Consider the following 27,267-nt stretch of genomic DNA (forward strand, 5'->3'; position numbering starts at 1 on the left):
GACACCTACCAGCACTTCTCAGCCTGGACATTAACACAAAATGACAAGGGAAGCAGCCCCGAAGTCACGTGTTCCCATCACCATGGCACCATGCCACGGCAATCAATTACTGCAGGTTTTTCTCTTTGGAGAACTTAGGAGTAGGGTTTACGAATGCAGGAAGCTCCCTCTCTCATCTCCTGAATAAACTTCTGCCTCTTGCTGCCAGGCTTCGAGACAGGTGGAAAGAATTCAGCTGCAGCACTGTAAGCTGCAAAGTTTTAAAGTTCTCCGTTCCCGGATGGCAGAGGTTGTCAATTCCTCCTCCCCCCCATACTCTAAGCCACAAGGAAGTACACCCCTCTTTATCTTACTGTTAATGATTCTGGATGCTTCTTTCACCACATCAATTTCACAGGCATCAGAGTTCCAGATTTTGAGGATTTAAGTAGCATTTTAATTTGTTGTCAGTGCTCAGGGAGCAAAGGCTCACCATCACCAAGCGAAACGCTAGAGCCTCAAAGCTATTAGCGAACATGTCGACTAGGTAATGCATCTTCAGGGAAACCAGATTAGAAAGGACAGCATAACATTGATTTTTTTTTTTTTTTAAAGACTCTTATACCTGCAGCACAATACCACTAAAGCTGGCAAAACAACAAAGGATATTTCCACAACAAGGAAATGTCTTATTCTCAGGGCTGGGGCATTTTCCATGTGAGCATGGGCATATATACAGGACTGAGCAATTCTACCATAAACCTACAGGCTTTAAAATCCTTAAATAATTCATCACCCAGTGCAAAAGAAAGCTGAGGGAGGGAATCTACCCATGCGAATGGCTTGAAACACCAGCTGAGAGCAATGCTACTCAGGAAGCAGGTAGAGTTTTTTGGTTTTTCCTTCCCTCAAAAGAAACAGTAGCGTTTGTATCAAATTAAAACATCTAAGAAACTCATCCACTGGGATGAGAGTTGTGATGCATTTATACAGAGAAGATTCCAAACATGCATTCTTTATCCAGGCACCCGCAGCCTGCCTGCAAATCACTAGACAGTTAAAGACAAACCCCAATACCTTCTATACCAAACGGATCCCCAGAACTTAATAAAACGAGCCCTGGTTTTTTGTCTCCTCCACCCACTGTAAAACACATTTAAGTCCAGCCAGATAGCGTCCCCTCCCACCACCAGCCCCCCCCACCCCACCCCAAAACGAGCACCAAGTAACTGACAAGTCCTTACCGACTTTGGGCTCTTCTTGGGAACTGGCAGCCCTGGAAAAAATGCAACAAGGAGGGAAGCGGGGAAGAAATCATTAGCATATAAACGTTACCTTCTCCTTAAAGAACAATCCCCAGGTGTTTCATGGCAACCTAGCCATCTGCAGAGTTATGTCAGATTTCTCCCCAGCATCGGAGTTACCAGGCTGTTCATATCGAATCAAAGCAGAGGGAGGAGGAGAGGGAGAGGCAGGAGATCTATCTGCATTAGCTATGCTGACTGGTACTGCAGCAGCCTGGAGGCTGGGAAAAGAAATTCACAGACCTCAGCGGCCTGGGAAATTGAACACTTGGACAGAATCTCAAATGCCCTTCTGGATTAAGAGCGACTTAATTTACAGTTAAGTCCAGGATGTTTCCTTTCCTGTCCACTTGTCAACTGAAGTGGACCAATCAGGACAGAGGAAGGGGGTGTATATTTAGTTTCAGAGGAGTAAATGGTTAAAATTAAATTTTTTTTTGTCTTTCTTTTTTTCTTCCTTTTTTTTTTTCTCTGCCTTTTAGGAGAGGAAATGCCTTCTTTACTTGAATGAGCTGAACACCAAAAGAAAAACGGATGCTCTTTTGCCAGAACAGGACACAAATCCAGGCTGGTTTAGGACACCCTCTGGATCGTCAGCACACCCCTTCACACATCATTCATCCGAGCAAACTCCTATTCCGTTTGCTGGGACTAGCCCCTCGAAAGCAGGCTGCTGGGGAATGAAAAGAGAAATTTCATGGAGCTGAGAGAAAAAGATAATAATGCAGAAAGAGAAAGGCAGAGGAGAAAAAGGGGCTCACAGAACCTTGCTGGCTCTTCCAAAACCCTGTCTTTAGTGGCAGGGTGAGAGCTGAAAGGGGCCGCTGATCTCACTTCTGGGAAAGTCAGAAGCCATTAGGGGCAGACTTATAGAAAATCTGTCACCAAGGGAGTGTGGCAAAGGAGGGCTGGAAAGGAAAATAAAAACATTTATCAGTGTTTTGAAAGTAATCATTTCTGCAAGCAGTTCTCTCATTTTGTTTTTTAATTTTTGGTTTGAGCCAAGGTTAGAATACAAAATGCAGATTCCACCCACGTTAGGCACAATGCAGGACCTGACGTATTGGGATCTGATGATTTTGCACCGGAAAGGTCAACCTTTTTTAGAACATGATCCCTAGGCAGTGTAACGATTTCAACTCTCCTGGAAGTGACTTGTCAAACGAGGAGCCGTGCTAAGTTCAGCGCAAGTAACAGGAGGCCGCGGGAGCGGGTGAGTAGTAGGAAGCCACCCAGAGGAGCGCTGCTAATGGGCGCCCTGCACGAGAGGCGTGACAGGGACTGCTCATCCCCACAGGCAGTGGGGGCACTCTTCTGGCACGGCTCGTCACATCACCAAAAGGAGGTCACCACGGCCTGGCACAGGGGCTCTGGGACTTCAGAATGCACATGGAGGACGTGGCAGCTTCTTCTCAATGCAGGATCCCAGGACCCACCCTCAGGGGCCAAGGAATCTGCAGTATGAGCAAACATCCCAGAAGATTCTGACAAAGAAGGTTGGAGGACCCCATTTAAGGAAACCATAATACAGTAGAATGAGGATTATTACTCTTTCAAGTGCGGCAAACTCGGATAGGCTACGTTCAGCGAGTTGCTTTAAAGTCCTCTGCGCCTCAGTTTTTCAATTTATGAAGTGGAGAGAATAAGACTCATTGTACTCGTTGTGATAATTAAATAGACAAAATGTTTAAAAGCCTCATACTTGGCACAGGGCAGGCCCTCAAGTGTCAACCCCTTTTACTTTCCTTTGCTAATTTACACCATTCGGGGAAAAAAAAAAGTGGTTACGGTTATCTTACTCTAATTAGGAAAACTCATTTGCCTAGCATGCTAAAATGCAAAAAATACGTAGGGGAAATATTTTGCCTATGGATGAGAATAACTGTCTTGAGCAATTTAGATGTCATTTTTCTTAAAAATAATTATTAGGTGCCTTAATTTGTTCATTAATGTGATTCCCTTAAGGAATTCTATCAAGTTATATTAGTTTGGGTCACTGGGTACACTTCGAAATGGTCAAATATCACATCCTTAAATACAGATGTTTCCCTAATTCAGACTGACGTTCTTAGCTCACTGGAATAAGCAGCACTTCACTGGAGTGAGCTTTTACTAGACTTGATGTCACCCAAGATCCCAATGACCCTCTACAGAACTTTGTAAAGAATCTCCAACTAGTTAGGAGAAGTCAGGGAAAATGACCTCGATCCACACTCTGCTCATCATTTCTAAAACTCTGACCATCTTAAATTCTCAACCTGTTAAGATTTTCATGTATAAAATAAACAGCACCGTGGATTCTCTATCAGAGAGAAGCATTCGCACACACATCCAACGGTCATGCAGGTACAAGGATGCTCAGTGCAGCACGGCTGGTATAAAGGGAACCTGGAAATGACTGGAAGTTCTAGATAAACTCAGGGACACCCAATCTATGAAGCCGTCCGCAGAGGTTAAAAGGTACGAGCTAACTCTATGGGTAACAGCATGGATGGTCTCCAAACTATAACGTTGAATGAGAACAGCATGAGGTAGAAGGGCAGCCATAGAAGACAGGTGTTAAACATATTCAGACACACACCCTCTCCTTGACTGTCACACATGAAAACTGGTAACTGAAGTACTGTATTTCCGGTGGGGAAACAAGGGGCAGGGACTGGATGGACTAATTTAAGCAGACTTCAGCCTTAATCTAGAATTTTTTTCAACAACATCAAATTCACATCTTGCTGAGGCAATAAAATATTAATTTAAAAGTAAACGTTAATTAATTCAGAGCTATTCAGATAGACTGAAAATAGCCGGGAAGACCTGATGGGAAGCACTAAAAGACATCACCGGAAGAATTCCCCAAGACCGAGAGGTCCTGGTATGTGGCCCTTGTCTAGCTGGAGGTGACTGCGGCCGTCCCACACTGGATGGGTGACAGAAAGCAGCACGATCCCACACTTGATGGCACGTCAGTGGGTTTCCTTAGGGCAAAGGCACACTTTGTGCTCCCAGTGGAAGCGGGAAGCTTACTTGTAGGAATCGTGTCACATATTACATACGAGGCATATGGACAGAAACACCACCTGTCCTAAGAGGCTCGTCTGCTCCCTTCGGGGAGAGGAAGGGGAATTTTGAGAAGAGGCAGCAGGAAGAATCCACGGACAGCACCATCTGCTCTTAGAGCCTGGGAGGTGGCAAATGCTACTTCCAAGGGATCCCAGAAAATTTCACGGGAAAGTGTACCTTCAAAGTGGGAGTCTAAGTGTGATCTACAGAAGTGAGAAAAGCTTGGGACCTGAATTTCTCAAGTTCCCAATGAAAAAGGTGTCCCTTTGGAGAAAACAAATGGCAAATTCTTTGCTAGTGACTGAGATCTGACCAATCAACATGAGGAGGAGGAAGAATCTCTTTCCCTTAAATATCAAGGCCATAAACTACACTACTGAACATGTTCTCATATAACTAAATGGCAAATGTTATTCTTGGTGGAATTTTAAAAAGGTTGTACACAAAAGTTTATATGAAAAAAGTAAAAAATGTAACAGAATACATAAGCATTTGGAAACAAAGAACAGAAGGTTATACACTTAAACTGTATGTTCTTGGGCTCATGAGATCATGAATGGCTTTATTACCTATTTTAGAATCTTCTACAACAAGAAAAGCTTTATTTACTTATGAACATATACATACCCACAGATACCACAATAAACAAAAGTCTATACTGCCTCTGTACGACAAATGCAGCAAATTTCAGAACATTTTATCGCATTTTTCAATCTCTAGAGCCATCACCGACCTCTACATCCTCCAAGACTTGCTTACTTTTTCCCAAAATGAATATACACATAATGAGTTTCTTTAAGCATCCTACTGAAATTAAGACTTCTGTTTGTCCTAGTGACTAAATGGAAACAGGGAAGACATCGGAGAGCTCAGCTGAGCTATCAGGAAGCCAAAAAGAAGCCAATCACTGCCATTTTGGCACCGAGATGAACAAACCTGAGATGCTGGGAAAGAGACTGGACTTCCCTGGACCTCATTTCCTCTAGGTTTAAAGGAAGTGAGAATGTCAACCAACCTCACTATCTGAAAGAAGCAAGAAAAATCGTGCAAAGGGCTTGGAAAGGGTGAATGCTAAAGTCATTGTCAAATGCAAAGTGGATCTTCAAATAAGAAAACTGTACTGTGTCATCAATTTACTTTGACTTCATTGTGATATTCATCCCCTTTGTACTTGGTTTCTAGATTTGAGCATTTTAATGGAAACATTTGGTTTCCTCCTCAGCATTCTGACAAACACTATGTCACTAATCCACATGTCATCAAACACATGGGATTCTTTAGAGGGTTGCGTAGCAAAAGGCTGCATTAACAACTGTCCTGGTGCTGAATACGGTAATGCCATGTGTAAGAAGCAAGGAACTTATATATATTTAGAAAGAGAGAGAGTTAGTTCATGGAGCCCACGGAAAGCCACAGAAAGAAGACTGAGAACTTGGCCAGGGGCTACTCTTAGATTCCAAAGAGGCTAAGACTACTTCTGAGCACATTTTCATTTCAGACCCCACTAACCTTCTCTCTTATTCTGAAACCTATCAACACGTAATCCTACATGTAGGACTCAAAGATTACAGCTGACTTTAACTCACTAAACTTATCATTAGGAGTTTGTATTAAGAGAACAAGCAGAGAGTCTCACAGTGATTTACATAAAAAAGATGTTCAACACAGTGTTATTTAAAGAAGATAGAAAATGGAAACAATCTGAATTTCCAAGAACAAAGGAATGAGCAAACATATTGTTACAGATGAAAATTTATGAATTCATTAAAAATGAATGGATTGTAAAAGTGAAGACTGCTTAGTGACGTGGGAAAATGGTAATGACATAAGATATGAAAAGCAGATTTAAAACTGCCAGAGGATATAAATTCATTGTTAAAAAATAGATATATGTATATATCACACATATATCATACACTCAAAGACTAGAGGAAGATGTATTAAAATGTTGCTTCAGAATGCTAGCATGAATAGATCATTCATATTCTTATTACTGGTATTTTCCAAGATTTTAATACAACAGAGCTGTAATCATAAACAGCTAATTGTTACTGAATGTTGCAGCCATACTGTGTGTGCTTGGATAATGGGATATACCTGTCAGCTTTAGTGCAGTGCTAGATTAAAAAATAACTGGAGGGCTTCCCTGGTGGCACAGTGGTTGAGAGTCCGCCTGCCGATGCAGGGGTCACAGGTTCGTGCCCCGGTCCGGGAAGATCCCACATGCCGCGGAGCGGCTGGGCCCGTGAGCCATGGCCACTGAGCCTGCGCATCCAGAGCCTGTGCTCCGCAACGGGAGAGGCCACAACAGTGAGAGGCCTGCGTACGGCAAAAAAAAAAAAAAAAAAAAACTGGAATTTTTTTCTAGCTCTCTCTTGGCTCAGTGACTGCCATTTCTACTCAAGTGTCTGTGCTACTTACTAAATTATTGGGCCATGGCCTTGATTGAAAATGGGATAAAAAGCTGTTAGAGCCTCTCTGAAGCAAAGCTTCACAGAAGCACACAATTTTGCATACAAATTCAAGGAGCCTCTGAAACCTTGACCAGGGACCCTGAGAAATCCATTCTACTGGGGTCTACGATCCTCAGGGTAAATCATCTCCTCCAAGCACATGGCTATGGTGTTAGAATTCCTAGGGTGAGGTTCACTTTAGCTGAGTTTGTACCTCTAAGAAGAACAGTGCATGTAAAATACTTCATCTGCAAATACAGGGGACAATGTGAAGGATCAAGCAGAAAGGGAAAAGTTCCATTGCTTGCTTCTCCTTCTTCTTTTTTGGGAAGATCTAAAGGGCACAGCTAAATAAAATTTGAGGAGAGACACTGCATTAAAGAACACACCAGAACGCTAATATTTACCAGCAAAAATGCTGCTGCATGAAAAAATTATGAACCTAGTAGGTAATGATGATGGATCAAAATACTAAGAGATCAGCGAGGTACAGAAGGGAAGGGGTGCAGGAAAAACAGAGTGAGAAAACCTGTGATTTTCCTGGCAATGCAGAATTGATGATTATTTGACTGCAAACCAGTGGCTCTAAACAATTAACATTAACGGTCAGTAACCTTTCTAAAAAAAGCCATCTGCACCATTCTCTGCCAATTAGTATTTTGTTTGTTTTGTTTAATACATAATACATAAACCATGAAATAAATTTAAATTGCCCTTGCCTTACTGGTGAAATGCTAATAAGGACAGCTCAGAAAACTGAAAAAGGTAGGTACAGTCAGCCCTAATTTTCTCCACTGAGGGCAGGAAGGAAATTGGGGGAAATGCATTCACGCATTTAGGCAAACTGGGCTAAGGGCCTACTATGTGCCAAGAGCTGGCATGAGACAAAGCACTGAACTAAACCTCTAATGTCCTGTTTTCACAGTGCTCACATTCTGTGGGGAAACAGAGAAGAAACAACTTCGCAAATAATTTCAGAGTGGGGCTTCCCTGGTGGCGCAGTGGTTGAGAGTCTGCCTGCCGATGCAGGGGACACGGGTTCGTGCCCTGGTCCGGGAAGGTCCCACATGCCGCGGAGCGGCTGGGCCCGTGAGCCATGGCCACTGAGCCTGCGTGTCCGGAGCCTGTGCTCCGCAACGGGAGAGGCTACAGCAGTGAGAGGCCCACACACCGCAAAAAAAAAAAAATTTCAGAGTGATAACTTCGGTGATGAAAATGAAGCAGGATAATGGAACAGTAGCCTGGGATGCATGGCTAGTTTATACTCGGTGGCCAAGCATGTCTTGCTTGAAGACAGAGTATTTGAGCTAAGACTTGAATCATGAGAAGGGACCATCCATGTACCTATTCATCCATGCAAGACTGATTGAGCTCTGCCATATGCCTAGTGAAGCGTGACTCAAGAGTTAAAGGTAAATCAGACATGGCCCTGACCTGGACGACTTCACAGTCTGTCTTAAAAGAGAAAGAAGCAAAGCAACACTTATAATGCAGTGTGGCCAGTGCTAAGTGCTGTGATAAGAGGGAGCACCACTGCTCTTGGGAGCATGAGAAACGAACGCTAATGCATTGTGAAGCAGGGGGCAGAGAGGACAATGGACACTGAAGGAGGGCCAGCATTTAAACACGGGGTCAAGGGCTTGGGAGCAACATGCAATAATTGATGCTAGATTGAATAATGATGATGACCTATTTTTTAAGGGTTTTTTTTCTCCCCCTAAACTAATTAGTGTGCCAGCATAAACTCAAGGCCAAGTTTAAAACCAGAGTACATTTCCACTGAAGGACCTTACAAACACGATATATCACAAAACTGAATCCATAAATCCAAATAAAAAATGGTTCTAATTTAGACGTTTCATTTTTTTTCTCCTTCCTCTAGCCAAATACCATCATCAACCCTGCAGCATAATTTTTTAATGCAAATATGATACCAATTGCCAAGAATGAGAGCATCAGACTCAATGTCTCCAAAAAGATGAAGACGTTCTTTCCTTTGGGGACCTCATAACGGTCATTATGAAATATTACGGCCATCATATTTTAAAAAGACAGTTGGACTTCCGACGTATGGACTAAGTAGCTCCCAATGCTGTGTCAGGTGGCATTTTGTTAAGAAGATTAAGAATATAGTTGTACAGCTTTACAGCTATGGAGAAGTCTGCTTCAATTACATAGTACATATAGCCTAATAAATATGTCCTGAAGAGAAATAAATGGCTTGCAAGGCTGCTGATTGCTAATGGTTTACAAAGCCTTTCACCTCAAAGTCATAAGCCTTGAACTGGCACAGGTGAGGAGAGACAGGAGTCATTAATACTTTGGGCTGCTCCAAAACCTAGGTGAGATGGATGAATTGCCCTCATGCAATTCCTAAAAGACAAATGGTCACTTCAGAAAGGGTACCATTGAAATAACATGGATAGTCCTACTGTTGGCTTTTGAAAACCTGAAAAACACCTTGAAGGGTCACCAACTCAGCTTCTCCTCTCATTTGTTAAAAAATAAGTAAATAAAAACAGGGTCTTCACAGACATAGAGAATGGACTTGAGCACACGGGGAGGGGGAAGGGTAAGCTGGGACGAAACGAGAGAGTAGCATGGACATATATACACTACCAAATGTAAAATCGATAGCTAGTGGGAAGCAGGCACATAGCACAGGGAGATCAGCGCGGTGCTTTGTGACCACCTAGAGGGGTGGGATAGGGAGGGTGGGAGGGAGACACAAGTGAGAGGGGATATGCGGATATATGTATACATATAGCTGATGCACTTTGTTATACAGCAGAAACTAACACAACATTGTAAAGCAATTATACTCCAGTAAAGATGTTAAATAAAAAAAAAAAAATTAAAAAAAAATTTAAAGGGGGTCTTCAAAAGCAAGGGCTGAGTGCAAAAATAACAAGAACTGAGAGCTTGCCTTTGACATACATTTATTCTTCATAACTGCTAAGTACTAATAGCATCCCTATTATTACAGATGAGAAAATTGATACACTGGTGGTTAAATAACACGGCTAAGGCCACACAGGTAGGTGAGCAGCTGCCTGAAGACTTGGTCTAATGCCAAGTTTGAGCTTTTAAACACTGAACTGTACAGTCTCATTCAAAGGTGTTTCATCTATTTTGGATCATAGCCCATTAGGAAGGGATTAAAATGACAGTGTTGGTGCATACAAAGTGTATTCAGATCAAATTTTGCATATAGCTTCATGGAATATATGGCTATCAACCTATAGGTCAATGGGTCGAGGTATCTTGGACCCATAACTGTGATGTGAATCTAGGAAGAGGGTTTCCTTTCTACAAGTAGCACGGAAGTCTATGCATAGTCAATCAAGTTCTTAAGATGTCTGTGATATCTTAAGATCCACAGACTTGCAGTACCAAGTCACAGTATGGAAACCATTGGCCATCTAAAGCTACACATGCTAAAATATAACAAGATGGGTCTCTAATTTGAAGGCAATGAAGCCAGTCTTTTAAGCTATTGTACATAACGAACAGGTTGGCTGGACACCAAGCCCTATGGAATACTTTCGAAAGCCTCTACTTTTTTCGAGCTTGAAAATGTGTTCTGACACTACCTGATAATAGGATTTTTTTAAAAAACTGGTGATAGGGAAAAGATGGAGAGAGTCAGAAGGAGAGTGAGTTACGGCATCTTCTCTCCAGGAGGGAAAAGAAAAAGAACTATAAAAGTCAACTTAAAAAGTCCACTAAGGGCTTCGCTGGTGGCACAGTAGTTAAGAATCCGCCTGCCAATGCAGTAGACACGAGTTCAAGCCCTGGTCCGGGAAGGTCCTACATGCCGCAGAGCAACTAAGCCCGTGCTCCACAACTACTGAGCCTGCGCTCTAGAGCCCGTGAGCCACGACTACTGAGCCTGTGTGCCGCAACTACTGAAGCCCAGGCGCCCTACAAGAGAAACCGCCGCAATGAGAGGCCCGTGCACCCCAATGAAGAGTAGCCCCCGCTCGCCGCAACCAAAGAAAGCTCGTGTGCAGAAACAAAGACCCAACGCAGCCGAAAATAAATTGAAAAAGAAGTCCGCTAATTTGTCATGATGTTCTATGAGGCCAATCTTTGTTCTCCAGGGAATATTCCTACCAAGATCTACTTAAAAGGGTGGAATTAAGCCACTTTTTCAAATGGTTCCAGGAAAGCCCTCTACCTCTCTGTGGGTTGGAAATGTTTGTAATTTGGGTATTTGGGATAAGATCTTACCTTAGTCTATAAATGCTTCTACCTCTTAGGAAGACTCCCCAGCTGGCTCTCCTACCACCTGTATTTCAAATTTGAATTGCTTTTTGCGCAAATGCTTAAGAGTTGGCCCTGTTATACCCATTCTTTCTTATCGACAGTTCATCAAGGTCTCCCTGGGACAGGAGAGACAACTTGTCTCCAAGGCACTGCCTCCAAAGTGAAAAGTTTGACTTTTAGCTGCATAGGATGTATGGTGAGGATTATGAAACAATAGCTCAAAATAGCTCATTGAAAGAAAAAAACGATAAGGGTTCCTTTCCTGGGGTGAAAAAACAGGATGCTGTGTGGGCCCTTATTTTAAGGTCACTGGCCCCAAAGGGAAACCTATCACTGTAATTGGTACCAAGACGTTTCTAGGTTAAAAAAAAAAAAAAAATACATGCCAGGATTCTTTTCTTCAGGATTTCTGCCTTTTAGGATGACTCTTATCGTGGATGCTTATTTTTAGCAATGTAAGTTAGGCACAGGACCAAGTAAGAGATCCAGGAGGGTATCCTGAGTTTTCTACTTACAGGACACCAAATCCCTAAAATCTGAAGCCCTTCTTGAGGCTTCTTTATTTTTCTTACCATGTTCATCTCCAAAATGTATCCTGAAATGTCTGTTCATCTCCACTACCACCGCCTTTTCTTGCCTAGGTGATGGCAAGCGCCAAAATCCTGTTCTCTCTGTTTTATTCTTTATCCCCTTTAATGCATTATCCACACAGAGACCAGAGACATCCTTCTACAGCAAAAATCAGATTATATGGACGCCTGACTACATATCCCTGTGGCTTCCCAACACAGTTTCAACAAAACACAAACTCTTTCTGTGTCCCACAAAGCCCTCCTCGCTCTGAGCCTGCCTGCCTCTTTAAATCCCAGCACACTTCCCCTTGATCATGCACCCCAGCCAGACTGGCACTCTCTCCACTTCCGGGCTCATTCCTTTCATTCCTCTGGGCATTTTCACTGGCTGTTCCCTCTGTCTGCAACACTGTGCCTGCAATCTACGTGGGAGCAGCTTATTCTCATCACTCAGGGCTCTCCTCAAATGTCACTTCTTCAGAGAAGCCATCCAGGGATCCAGGCCATCAGCAGATTGGAAACGACCTTTCTGTCCCACTGTATTCACACAGCCCAATTTGTTTTCATAGACCCTGTGGCTCTCTAAAATCAATACATTTGTTTACTTGTTTATCGTTTCTATTGTTTATTGTTATCATTTACTTATTTATTGTCTCCATTTCAGGGACCTTGTATCTTATGCTACGGATAGCCTCCCCGCCCTTGAACGGTATGTGGTCCCCAGTTCAATAAATATCTTTGGAAGGAATGCATGACTGTTGCGAGCTTATGAAGTGAGCCTGTGTCTTGAGGGATGCAGGAAGCGTGGATGAGGTAAAGGGGAGGGCGGCTTGGCCTCTCTTCTGATCACCATCATCACTGCGGTGACTACTTAACAGCTCTTGATCCTTGGGCTGCTCCTTGATTTATTGGTGAGCTGCCAGGCTTGGCTCAACTCACCTCCACCTCCCTCTGCGTGGAGAGCAAGGTTCCGCTGTGCCACCTTGTGTTCTAAATTCCTTATCACAACGGATGGGAAGCGCTCAACTCTCAGACTTAACTGGAGGCTCACAAAGCAACCCCAAGGCCAACAGTTACTGGTCCCAGCACATGAGTGTGTTCTCAGGGGCTCTTGGAGAATCTAAGCACATTTTCACTTAAGGACACCTTCAGGTCTTTCCTCAGAAAAGTAACTTTTATGACAACACTGAATTTAAAAGCTCCAAATGTCTCACCCTTCCCCACAAAAGGCAAACACACACTGATGAAAACTATTTCAGGTTCCTTTCTTCAGCCAAATCCATGAATCTCTGGAGCAGTTTTAACAGCCTTATTGGGTGTGACAATCACTTTTCTGTCACAATGTACTTCTGCCAAATAGGACGGCAATTTTCCTGTCTGCTCGGGAAGGGCGTCTACTATTCAGGCATTTCAATTAACTTCATTACCGAACTGCTTAATTGCGACGGAAGCCACCGCCGGCACCGAATCAAACTTGACTCCCATCTCTTAAATGCAGAAGATCATATTAGCTTTGGAAGGCAGGGGTCATGGTTAACAACCGCAAGGGGATCCGACCTGTGGGTCCAGAAGCACTGCATTATTCAAAGCGTCTGGCAGTCAGACCTAAAGGGCCATTTACTGAAGAGTCATGTTTTTCTAAAAGAGCAAAGGACATAGGATGGGCAGCCCCATTCATCTCCCATGGAGATATTAAATGTCTTCAAAATCCTCTCGCTGAAACAATATCTGCCCTGGTCTAAGCGATTACGTGAATTACAGAGGAAGAAAAGCTGTTGCCCTGACTTTGTCCGTTTCTAATGCTTGCTGCCCCATACAGCTGTGAGAAGCAGCAGAAGCTTATGCTTTGTTCAACTATCAGATTTCAGGATTCAGTGAGTCAATACTCATTCCTCCACTTGGATTTGCTTAAAGGCAGAATATGGGAATCAGTTTCACTCCCATACACTCCAACACACACACTGTCCCACTCAGGATTAATATCAATTAGAAAGAACTTTTATCGGTCAAGTACATTTAAGAGGCAAGGGAAATGCAAGGACCTCAAGGCCATTTAATGAAATATTTTAGCTGGGAAAGAGATATACAGCCGGGCACTGCTGTGAAGAAGTACACTGCATTGATGGCAGGGAAGAGTAAGTAACAGAAATTCACACTGGAAACAACATAGATGATCCCCCAGTAAGCATTTATAGTGCAGAAGATACTCAACATGTTTCTCATGGTAGAGATCAAAGCCAGAATCCTTTTGCTCCCTCTCCTGTTTGATTTTGGCAGGTGTTTTTTTTGTTTGTTTGTTTGTTTTAAGGAAATGAGGCTCTAATCAGGTTTAGAACTTAATGCAAATACACTGGAAATGGATTTTTAAAAGCTGTCATAAAATTTTTGAGACTGCGTTTTGTATGGAAGAAATTAGCCATGGATATTTTGGGGTGCCCCATGCACAGTGAATGTGTACTGTTCACCCAATTTTTCTCTTGCTTTTGGATTGAACATTCTCTGGGTTACCCTAATAACTTATACATGACAAAGAATTTCTGAAAGGGTCTAACCAAAAAATGTAGTATTTTGTAGGGGCAACACAGAGAAACGTGATGAAGCCATCCCTGCCCTTGAGCTCAAGCTGAGCTTCTCCCTAAATTAAGAGACCATGGAAGTACTTGGTAAGACAAAGGCAGAGGTTCCCATTGCCCTTCCCATGGTTTGGATTCTAGACCCCCACTCACACATTACTTCCAAGCATCCTTCCTCCTTTCCTCTTCTCTCCCTAACTTCCTGACAGCCTCCTTCCCTGCAGCAGTGATTCCTGCATTTTAGATTTCAGGGACCAGCAAATTTTCACTAAACAGATTTGAGCGACTGGTCACAAGGTGCCAATTCCTTATTCTGCAAACTAGGAACATTAAAAAGGGGGAGGTAAATAACAACCGACTACCATTCCATAAGTAAAAGGATAGTTCAGCAGAGGAAAAAAAAAAAAAAACAGGAAGGATATAATCTCTAAAAGAGAGTCTTACACCTTCGAAAAACTTCACTTCATGAATAACCTGCTACTCTATCCTGCTTTTTCTCATTTCACTGTTTACTGAAAATCACTGTCACCACAGACCAGAAGAAGGAACACCTCCAGCCACGTTTTTTCTTCAGGCGCCTCTTTTTTGCCTTCTCTTTTCTCTACCCCAGAAAACTACTCCTAAAGTATTGAAAATGGTAGGACCACCTGAGTATCTCTCATCCACCTCCTTTCTCCTAAGCCCCAACCAACCCTACAGAGCGGTCAACCCTCCATCAGGACGGGGCAGCAGTGTGGGTAAATGAGCGCTCATCTCATTCCATCCTCCCTGCAGTACTGAGGAAGGTACAGGTCCATTTATATTTCGGATGATAATGCAAAGGCTTGGGGACATTGCCCATAGCTGGCTCAGGCTGTGTTGCTAGCGAGTGGCAGAGAGGAGGGCAGAAGGGAGATGTGACGTGGCCAAGGGGTACTTCCATCACTGAGCTGATGCAGAAGCAATGACTGAGGAGAAATGGGGACTTCTCCCGTGAAATCTCTTCCATCCAAGTTCAACACAAAAAAATCCATAAACTGATTTCATTTGTATCTTAAAAAAAATAAGACGCAGCATTTCCAAGAAGTAAAAACAAAGGGTGTCGAAGGGGTTAAAGCCATGGTTCCCAGTCCAGGTTGCTGCTGCCCTTCAGGGGACATTGGCCATGTCTGAAGACACTGCTGGGTATCATCGCTGGGGAGGAGGAGAGTGCTGCTGGCCTCCAGCGGGTACAGGCCAGGGGCGCTGTGACATGTCCCATGCACAGGACAGCCCCTCACAATAAAGAATCATCCAGGCCATGACACCAAGAGTGCGCAGTCTGAGAAACTCTGGGATAAAAAACAACTGTCTCTTCTTCCTTCACCCACCAAAGTCAAAGTGAAAAGTGGCTTTGCAGGGGCAGACTACATAAACAAAGAACCCCATGAATTCACAGGCACTGCTTTTATTTTTCCAGTGCAAGCATTTCCCCCTTTGGTCAATGGTATCTATGGCAAAAGTAATGACGGAGAACATTTTTCAATTTAGAAACAACATAAATATCTCAGGAAGCACAGACCTAATTCCAACTATCTCCAAATGATTAAAATAAACTGATTAGTGTTTATGCAACTACAAGAAAGCTTTTTTATTTTACTTTATTTTACTTTTTTTTTTGTGGTACGCGGGCCTCTCACTGTCGTGGCCTCTCCCATTGCAGAGCACAGGCTCCGGACGCGCAGGCTCAGCGGCCACGGCTCACGGGCCTAGCCGTTCTGCGGCATGTGGGATCTTCCCAGACCGGGGCACGAACCCGTGTCCCCTGCATCGGCAGGCGGACTCTCAACCACTGTGCCACCAGGGAAGCCCAAGAAAGCTTTTTTAAGTACACAGTTTTCGATGGGTTCCTCACGCCATGGCCTCTGAACATACTAACTGTCAAAATAAATATCTAATAAAAACTTAGGATGCTGAATGAGGTGAGCTGATAGCCGATACCAGGGATGGAACGGAATTCCCTCTACTACAGAATCTTAAAATTGCTCCACGTTGCAGTTTCCTAGCTATTATGACTGCTGCTCTAACATACGGTACAAAAGGATCCTTTGAATAACTGTGCCTCAAAAGTTAAAATCACAAAAACAGTATATGAGAATTTTTCAAGGCAAAGGTAATATGGCAAATGGAATTTCTAGAAAAAGAATTAAGCACAAGGAAATGGAGAGGATGTGATTAACCACGCTGTATTTTAGATGTTTACTTGCACATCATTCATCTATTATGAGAGATTAGCACAGTGCTGAAGTTTCACTGAATGAAAGAATGAATAGTGTTTGCTGTATGTGGTGAGAAACAAGAAACATTGAGAACATTAGAAACACAAAAAGGAAGAGGAATATAAAATAAAACTAGGTACCAACTTGGCATCAAAAAGGCAAGTTCCATTTTGCCAGTGGAAACAACACTCCTAAGGACCCACTGCTATTTTCAGACATTAAGATTCTACCAACAAGGGCTTCCCTGGTGGCACAGGGATTGAGAGTCCACCTGCCGATGCAGGGGACGCAGGTTTGTGCCCCGGTCCGGGAAGATCCCACATTCCGCGGAGCGGCTGGGCCAGTGAGCCATGGCCGCTGAGCCTGCGCGTCCGGAGCCTGTGCTCCGCAATTAGAGAGGCCACAGCAGTGAGAGGCCCGCGTACCGCAAAAAAAAAAAAAAAAAAAAAAGATTCTACCAACAAGATTTCAGAACCTAAAAGGATTATGTTCATAAATAAGGGACATGACTAATCTCTAAGCAGGAATACAAAAAGGGGGAATAACAGGCAAGGTACAAATTGGGGAATGTTTTTAAATCTGTAGGTGGCAATGCAAAGACAGACTCAATAAAAACCACAGCAGACACTTAACTCCAGATGGTGGTTAAGAATGTGTGATTTAATTTGAGGAAAATGAAGGAAGGTGGAAAAATATTACCCCGAGTAAACTCTCTGCCTCAGAGAACAGTTTTGAAAATGTTCAGAACTGCAAAATGCTTAGAGGGGAGGCTAGGAAGATATCTCTTCCAATAAAGAGAATCTCAATGAAGGGAGGTTGCAAAACTAGTATCAGAGAAGGCAAAATAATAATAAGAAGAAATGTAATAACGTTCCTCATACCAGATGCTTTTCGCATCGGAGTCCCCATCCCAAGGAGGTGATCACTGGTTAATTTTCATATGGAACTAAAGTAAAGGTAGAAAATAAACTCCAGCATCAAGGGAAAAAAAAGTCTGAGGATACCTTCTTTCTTTTGTTTAAAAAAAAAAAAAGTATAAATTAAACCAAAAAGAAAGGAAAAGCAGCCAGTTCCTGAAATTTTGAGATGATGATGGTAAAAAGAAATATCTAGGAAACAGGCCCACCGCAGGTCCATGCCCTCCATGCTCCCCTGTCAGTACCTGCACACATGCTGTCTTTGGGTCTCAAACTCCGCTGTCTGCGGGCAGCGGGCAAGTAATGCAGAAGAGTGTGTGAGGCCAGATGGAAGATAAAAGGGAATGGCAGGCCTGTGGTAAACTGGAATTGTTGGTACCAGATAAAGCCATGCAAATTTTAAAAGACTTTTTAAAGAGACTGCTAAAAAATACATGAGTGGGTCATGCCAAATCGGGGGAGGGGGTGTAGGGGCAGGTACGCTACTGGGCAGAGATCAGGGATTCTGTTAAACATCCTACAATTCACAGGATGGACCCCTGTAACGAAGAATTATCTGGCCCTAAGCAGGGTGGATAAATTGGGAGATTGGGATTGACATATACACACTACTATATATAAAATAGATAACTAATAAGGACCTACTGTGTAGCACAGGGAACTCTACTTAATACTCTGTAATGACCTATATGGGAAAAGAATCTAAAAAAGAGTGGGTATATGTATATGTATAACAGATTCACTTTGTGGTTCACCTGAAACTAACATAACATTGTAAATCAACTATGCTCCAATAAATTTTTAAAAAAAAATGTTTTCTTGGAACGTTACCAATCCATTTGCTTCCATATCATCTGCAACAAGGGCAGAGGAGAGCGGAGGTGACGGAAACCGTATGGCCCACAAAGCGAAAATACTGACCAATCTGGCCCTTCCCAGAAGAGTCTGCCAACCCTGATTCTGAGTCAACATACTAAGTCCTATTGACCCTCCAAACACATCCCCAATGCCCCACTTCCCCAGTCCCCACTGCCATCACTTGATTCTACGCTGCCAACTCCCTTCTCCAACCACAATGGCCCTACTGGGTCTCCCCCTTCCATGCCAACTCCTCTAAAATCTACTCTTCCCACATATGCCAGAGGGACTGTCTAACAATGTTAATGAGATCTCATCCCTTCATTGCTTAAAACTGAACATCACACAGAAAATAAAATCCAAATTCCTAACCCTGGTTGTCGGTCTCTGAAACTCATCACCATTCCTCTTTCTCACCTTTCTTCAGCCACACTGTCCCACATTCTAGTTCTTTTCTGGGGCCTTTGCACTAACTGTCCCTTGTCCGTGGAATGCTGTTTCCTTCCTCGTGGTCATTCAAATCTCACCACCTAATCGAAAGCAGCCCTCTCGGCCCTACCCTTAAAACTTCATCCAGTTTTATTTTCTTCACAGCACTTCTCTCTGCATGATATCTTCTTGTTCATCTGATTATTTCTGCCCTTTCTCTCCTTCCTCTAGAATAAAAGGTTCATGAAATCAGGAGCAAACTTGTTTGTTTTTGGATGATCTGTTTGATTCATAGCACCTAGACAACGCCTGGCCCACCATGTTCATGAATTTCTCCCTGAAAAGGGGAAAACAAAAGAACCTCTTTACATTCAAATGTAGCCCTGTAGGTAGAAGCACAGAATGATTATTCTACAGTCTGCCGACCAACGTAATAATTCTAACTTGAAATTCCTACACTCTTCCAGAAAGGGGAAACGATGTCACCACTCTTTAATGAGAATTATAAATCACACACATTTATAATAAATAATACACAAAAACAATAACTCGGTGCATTAAGTTTACCTTCAAGGAGGATGAGACATTCCCTTACCGGAAAAAAACAAAAACAAAAACAATAATGCGGTTTTAGGTGTGCTGATCACTTTGCATTATGAATATAACAGGATTACAACTCAAACTATCCAACCAAGTCAAAACCTGCATATAAATGTTAGAACAAATAAATGCAGTCTGCTTAGGTTTAAAAATTAGGACCAAAACCAATTTAAAAATTATGAGACCAAAAATCAGAGTTCTTTACTTAAGATGCTGAAAGTGAGGGGTAATTTGTATCCATTGTATAATGAAAGAACTAAAATAGAGACATTTTAAAATTTATCTCATCTTTTGCTATAAGTCGTCTCAAATGTAAATGTGGCCTACCCTCCTATAAGAATTCTCAAGTAAAATGCTTGATAACTTTCAACCATGGCAATAAATCAAAACAGCAACTTAAAAACTGCATTAGAAATAAAGGCAGCTCCTTAATAGTAAACACAAACGGCAGCCTGTTTAGCACCATGGAAGTGACAGCAAATTTGCTAAATTAACGTGAAAAACATTTAATAGCTAGGAAAATATTAGGTAGCACACTAGATTTGACAAGTGGACTCGACTTCCAAAATTACTAGAAAAACCAAGTACCACAGGTAAGCAGGGAGGTCAGTTAGTTTGAGATATAGAATCAGATAAATATACCAAGAAAACTTCCACATCTTCCTTTTTAAATAGAGGTCTGACAAACAGTAAATGCTGATGATCATACAGCAGATTATATATTATTTTATATATAAGAATTTAAGGTGAATTTTTCTTGCATTAAAGTTTCTTCCTCTTTTGGAGATTGGTTCAAGATGGAGGAGTAGAAGGACGTGAGCTCACCCCCTCTTGCAATAGCACCGGAATCACAACTAACTGCTGAATAATCAACAGGAAGACACTGGAACTCACCCAAAAAAGATACCCCACAACCAAAGACAAAGGAGAAGCTGCAGTGAGACAGTAGGAGGGGCACAATCACAATAAAGTCAAATCCTATAACCACTGGGTGGGTGAATCACAAACTGGAGAGCAATTATACTACAGAAGTCCACCCACCGGAGTGAAGATTCTGAGCCCCACATCAGGCTTCCCAACTTGGGGGTCCGGCAATGGGACAAGGAATTCCCAGAGAATCAGACTTTGAAAGCTAGCGAGATTTGATTGCAGGACTTCAACAGGACTGGGGGAAACAGAGACTCCACTCTTGGAGGGCACACACGAAGTAGTGTGTGCATCAGGACCCAGGGCGAAGGAGCAGTGACCCTATAAGAGAATGAACCAGACCTACCTCCTAGTATTGGAGGGTCTCCTGAAGAGGCAGGGGGCGGCTGTGGCTCACCACAGGGACAAGGACACTGGCAGCAGAAGTTCTGGGAAGTACTCCTCAGCGTGAGCCCTCCCGAGTCCGCCATTAGCCCCACCAAAGAGCCTGTAGCCTCCAGGGCTGGGTCACCTCAGGCCAAGCAACCAACCGGGAGGGAACTCAGCCCCACCCAACAGCAGAGAAGCTGATTAAAGTTTTACTGAGCTCTGCCCATCAGAGCACCAACCAGCTCTACCCACCACCAGTTCCTCCCATCAGGAAGCTTGCACAAGCCTATTAGGTAGCCTAATCTACCAGAGGGCAGACAGCAGAAGCAAGAAGAACTACAGTCCTGCAGCCTGCGGAATGTAAAAACACAATCACAGAAAGTTAGATGAAATGAAACAGGAGAGGATTATGTCCTAGATGAAGGAACAAGATAAAACCCCAAAAAAACAACTAAATGAAGTGGAGATATGCAACCTTCCAGAAAAAGAATTCAGAATAATGATAGTGAAGATGATCCAGGACCTCAGAAAAAGAACGGAGGCAAAGATGCAGAGGATGCAAGATATGTTTATCAAAGACCTGGAAGAATTAAAAAAAAAAACACCTAGAAGAATTAAAGAATAAACAAACAGAGACGAACAATACAATAACTGAAATGAAAAATACACTAGAAGGAATCAATAGCAGAATAACTGAGGCAGAAGAATGGATAAGTGACCTGGAAAACAGAATGGTGGAATTCACTGCCATGGAACAGAATAAAGAAAAAAGAATGAAAAGAAATAAAGACAGCCTAAGAGACCTCTAGGACAACATTAAATGCACCAACATTTGCATTACAGGGGTGCCATAAGGAGAAGAGAGATAGAAAGGACCCAAAAAAATATTTGAAGAGATTAATAGTCAAAAATTTCCCTAACATGGGAAAGGAAATAGCCACCCAAGTCCAGGGAGCGCAGAGAGTCCCAGGCAGGATAAACCCAAGGAGAAACACGCCGAGACACACAGTAATCAAACTGACAAAAATCAAAAACAAAGAAAAATTATCAAAAGCAACAAGGGAAAAACGACAAATAACATACAAGGGTACTCCCATAAGGTTAACAGCTGATTTCTCAGCAGAAACTCTACAAGCCAGAAGGGAGTGGCATGATATATTTAAAGTGACAAAAGGGAAGAACCTACAACCAAGATTACTCTATCCAACAAGGATCTCATTCAGATACCACGGAGAAATCAAAAGCTTTACAGACAAGCAAAAGCTAAGAGAATTCAGCACCACCAAACCACCTCTACAACAAATGCAAAAGGAACTTCTCTAAGTGGGAAACACAAGAGAAGACAAGGACCTACAAAAACAAACACAAAACAATTAAGAAAATGGTAATAGGAACATACATATTGAAAATTACCTTAAATGTGAATGGATTAAATGCTCTAACCAAAAGACACAGGCTCACTGAATGGATACAAAAACAAGACCCATATATATACTGTCTACAAGAGACCCACTTCAGACCTAGGGACACATACAGACTGAAAGTGAGGAGAGGGAAAAAGATATTCCATGCAAATGGAAATCAAAAGAAAGCTGGAGTAGTAATATTCATATCAGAAAAAATAGGCTTTAAAATAAAGAATGCGGGCTTCCCTGGTGGCGCAGTGGTTGAGAGTCCGCCTGCCGATGCAGGGGACACGGGTTCGTGCCCCAGTCCGGGAAGATCCCACATGCCGTGGAGCGGCTAGGCCTGTGAGCCATGGCCGCTGAGCCTGCGCGTCCGGAGCCTGTGCTCCGCAACGGGAGAGGCCACAACAGTGAGAGGCCCACGTACAGCAAAAAAAAAAAAAACAAACAAAAAAACAAGAAAATAAAGAATGTCACAAGAGACAAGGAAGGACACTACATAATGATCAAGGGATCAATCCAAGAAGAAGATATAACAATTATAAATATGCATGCACTCAACATAGGAGCACCTCAATACATAAGGCAAATGCTAACAGCTATAAAAGAGGAAATCGACAGTAACACACTAACAGTGGGGGACTTTGTAACACCACACTTACACCAATGGACAGATCACCCAGAAAGAAAATTAATAAGGAAACACAAGCTTTAAATGACACAATAGACCAGACAGATTTAATTGATATTTATAGGACATTCCACACACTTTCTTCTCAAGTGCACATGGAACATTCTCCAGGATAGATCACATCTTGGGTCACAAATCAAGCCTCAGTAAATTTAGGAAAATTGAAATCATATCAAGCATCTTTTCCGACCACAATGCTATGCGATTAGAAGTAAATCAGAGGGGAAAAACGTAAAAAACACAAACACATGTAGGCTAAACTACACATCACTAAATAACCAAGAGATCACTGAAGAAATCAAAGAGGAAATCAAAAAATACCTAGAGACAAATGACAATGAAAACACGACGATCCAAAACCTATGGGATGAAGAAAAAGCAGTAATAATAGGGAAGTGTATACCAATACAAGCCTACCTCAAGAAACAAGAAAAATCTCAAATAAACAGTCTAACCTTACACCTAAACTAGAGGAAGGAGAACAAACAAAACCCAAGTGAGTAGAAGGAAAGAAATCATAAAGATCGGAGCAGAAATAAATGAAATAGAAACAAAGAAAACAATAGCAAAGATCAATAAAACTAAAAGCTGGCTATTTGAGAAGATAAACAAAATTGATAAACCTTTAGCCAGACTCATCCAAAAAAAAGAGGGAGAGGACTCAAATCAATAAAATTAGGAATGAAAAAGGAGAAGTTACAACTGACACCGCAGAAATACAAAGCATCCTAAGAGACTACTACAAGCAGCTCTATGCCAATAAAATGCACAACCTGGAAGAAGTGGACAAATTCTTAGAAAGGTATAACCTTCCAAGACTGAACCAGGAGGAAATAGAAAATATGGACAGACCAATCACAAATAATGAAATTGAAACTGGTTAAAAATCTTCCAACAAACAAAAGTCCAGGACCAGATGGCTTCACAGGTGAATTCTATCAAACATTTAGAGAAGAGCTAACACCCATCTTTCTCAAACTCTTCCAAAAATTTGCAGAGAAGGGAACACTCCCAAACTCATTCTACGAGGCCACCATCACCCTGTTACCAAAACCAGACAGAGACACTAAAAAAAAATAAAATTATAGACTAATATCACTGATGAATATAGATGCAAAAATCCTCAACAAAATACTAGCAAACAGAATCCAACAACACATTAAAAGGATCATACACCATGATCAAGTGGGGTTTATCCCAGAGAGGCAAGGATTCTTCAATAAATGCAAATCAATTAATGTGATACACCATATTAACAAACTGAAGAATAAAAACCATATGATCATCTCAATAGATGCAGAAAAAGCTCTTGACAAAATTCAACACCCATTTATGATAAAAACTCTACAGAAAGTGTGCATAGATGGAACCTACCTCAATATAATAAAGACCATATACAACAAACCCACAGCAAACATCATTCTCAATGGTGAAAAACTGAAAGCATTTCTTCTAAGATCAGGAACAAGACAAGACTGGCCACTCTCACCGCTATTATTCAACATAGTTTTGGAAGTCCTAGCCATGGTAATCAGAGAAGAAAAAGAAATAAAAGGAATCCAAATTGGAAAAGAAGAAGTAAAACTGTCACTGTTTGCAGATGACATGGTACTATACATACAGAATCCTAAAAATGCTACCAGAAAACTACTAGAGCTCATCAATGAATCTGGTAAAGTTGCAGGATACAAAATTAATGCACAGAAATCTCTTGCATTCCTATACACTAACAATGAAAGATCAGAAATAGAAATTAAGGAAACAATCCCATTCACCATTGCAACGAAAAGAATAAAATACCTAGGAATAAACCTACCTGAGGAGGCAAAAGACTTGTACTCAGAAAACTATAAGATGCTGATGAAAGAAATCAAAGATGACACAAACAGATGGAGAGATATACCATGTTCTTGCATTGGAAGAATCAATATTTTGAAAATGACTATATTACCCAAAGCAATCTACAGATTCATGCAATTCCTATCAAATTACTAGAATAAAAAATCTTACAATTTCTATGGAGACACAAAAGACCCCAAATAGCCAAAGCAATCTTGAGGGGAAAAAAAGGGAGCTGGAGGAATCAGACTCCCTGACTTCAGACCATACTACAAAGCTACAGTAATCAAGACAATATGGTACTGGCACAAAAACAGAAATATAGATCAATGGAACAGGATAGAAAGCCCACAGATAAACCTACACACATATGGTCAACTAATCTATGACCAAGTAGGCAAGGATATACAATGGAGAAAAGACAGACTGTTCAATAAGTAGTGCTGGGACAACTGGACAGCTACATGTAAAAGAATGAAATTAGAACACTCCCTAACACCATACACAAAAATAAACTCAAAATGGATTACAGACCTAAATGTAAGGCCGGACACTATAAATCTCTTAGTGGAAAACATAGGAAGAACACTCTATGACATAAATCACAGCAAGATCTTTTTTGACCAACCTCCTAGAGTAATGGAAATAAAGACAAAAATAAACAAATGGGACCTAGTGAAACTTAAAACCTTTTGCACAGCAAAGGAAACTATAAACAAGATGAAAAGACACCCCTCAGAATGGGAGAAAATATTTGCAAGTGAATCGACAAAGGATTAATCTCCAAAATATATAAACACCTCATGCAGCTCAATATTAAAAAAACAAACAACCCAATCAAAAAATGGGCAGAAGACCTAAACAGACATTTCTCCAAAGAAGACATACAGATGGCCAAGAGGCACATGAAAAGCTGCTTAACATCACTAATTATTAGAAAAATGCAAATCAAAACTACAATGAGGTATCACCTCACACTGGTCAGAATGGCCATCATCAGAAAATCTACAAACAATAAATGCTGGAGAGGGTGTGGCAAAAAGGGAACCCTCTTGCACTGTCGACGGGAATGTAAATTGATACAGCCACTATGGAGAACAGTACGGAGGTTCCTTAAAAAACTAAAAATAGAATTACCATATGACCCAGCAATCCCACTACTGGGCATATACCCAGAGAAAACCATAATTCAAAAAGACACATGAGCCCCAATACTCATTGCAGCACTATTTACAATAGCTAGGTCATGGAAGCAACCTAAATGCCCATCGACAGACAAATGTATAAAGAAGATGTGGTACATAGGTACAATGCAGTATTACTCAGCCATAAAAAGGAACGAAATTGAGTCATTTGTAGAGACATGGATGGACCCAGAGACTGTCATACAGAGTGAAGTCAGAAAGAGAAAAACAAATATCGTATATTAAAGCATATATGTGGAATCTAGAAAAGTGGTACAGATGAACCGGTTTGCAAGGCAGAAATAGAGACACAGATGTAGAGAACAAACGTATGGACACCAAGGTGGGAAAGCAGGGTGGTGGAGGGGGGTGGTGGGATGAATTGGGAGATTGGATTGACATATATACACTAATATGTATAAAATGGATAACTAGTAAGAACCTGCTGTATTAAATAAAATAAAATAAAATTCAAAAAAAAAGTTTCTTCCTCTTTTTAGAGTAAAGATACTTTACATAATAAAATAATTTAAGTTAAGCTCCTTAACCTCAGTCCAGGATTAAAGATGAGATGCTTCCTGGCCAGGTGGAAGCCCTATAATCCCCATTAAAAGTTGATGAGCTGTCTCAGGATTAGGACAGAGCAGATCGCCCAAGTGCTAATACAAGTCTTTCATGTTCTCTGAGTCTCAATTCCTTGTGACCCCTTAACATCCAGTTAACACATGTAAAGAGCTTAGAGCAGTACCTACACATGGAAAGAATTTAATAAATAGGACCTATTATTATCATTATCTGTATAAAAAGAAATGTATTAACCATAAAGTTGCCTTCAATTCCATATTTTTCTTCTGTCAAACGCATATAAGAGAAAGGGTAAAATAAAGGACATGCAACATATCACTTTTGCGGGCAAAATAATCAAAATCTCGCGAGCAGCAATGGCCAACAGCATTTTTTATGAGGGTGGAAAGGTTCTATAACTGCACTGTCCAATATAGCAGCCATTGGCCACATGTGGCTATTCGGTTCTTGAAACGTGGCCGGTTGGACTAAATTTTACACCGTATTTAGCTTTAATTAATTAAATAGCCACATGTGGATAGTGACTACTGCACTGGACCTGGAGAACAGGCTTAATTGGACCAACATGATCCACTGCCACGAAATGCATTTCCTTGTCATTTATTTATTTAATTGAAGTAGAGGTGATTTACAATGTTGTGTTTGGTAACCTTGAGTTTGTTTTCTATGTCTGTGGGTCTATTTCTGTTTTGTATATAAGTTTATTTGTATCATTTTTTCCTTGTCATTTAGAACAGCCTGTGACAGAGGGCATGGGCTTTACAGGCCAACAAAACTGGGTTGGAAGTCAGCCTGTCTCACCTTCATGCTGTGTGATTTTCGAGGTGGTCCATCTCCCGCGGCCTGTTTCCCCAGCTCTAATGATAAGCTCTCACCCCAGAAAGTTCTCTAAAGGATGATGAGCATTTATGAAAACAAAGGGCCTTGCATTAATTCACAGCTTTCCTTCAATATAGATCATTTTCTGAAGACCTACAATGTGCCAGGCATGTTTTTGGTGGTGGGGATCAAATAATGA

The 27,267-nt window shown here is 41.7% G+C and overlaps 1 protein-coding gene across 25 annotated transcripts in view; it reads right to left on the minus strand.

The window, feature by feature from the left end:
• The window catches only part of MAGI1 (membrane associated guanylate kinase, WW and PDZ domain containing 1), a 622,973-nt gene that overhangs the window by 44,925 nt on the left and 550,781 nt on the right, over positions 1 to 27,267 (minus strand). For all 25 annotated transcript variants that reach the window (XM_067755101.1, XM_067755099.1, XM_067755095.1 and 22 more), the window contains one exon: positions 1,224 to 1,255. In XM_067755101.1, coding sequence (XP_067611202.1) covers positions 1,224 to 1,255 — 32 coding nt within the window. The remainder of the gene's footprint in view (positions 1 to 1,223; positions 1,256 to 27,267) is intronic.

The sequence above is a fragment of the Pseudorca crassidens genome, chromosome 10, assembly GCF_039906515.1.
Source record: "Pseudorca crassidens isolate mPseCra1 chromosome 10, mPseCra1.hap1, whole genome shotgun sequence".
Lineage (NCBI taxonomy): Eukaryota > Metazoa > Chordata > Mammalia > Artiodactyla > Delphinidae > Pseudorca > Pseudorca crassidens.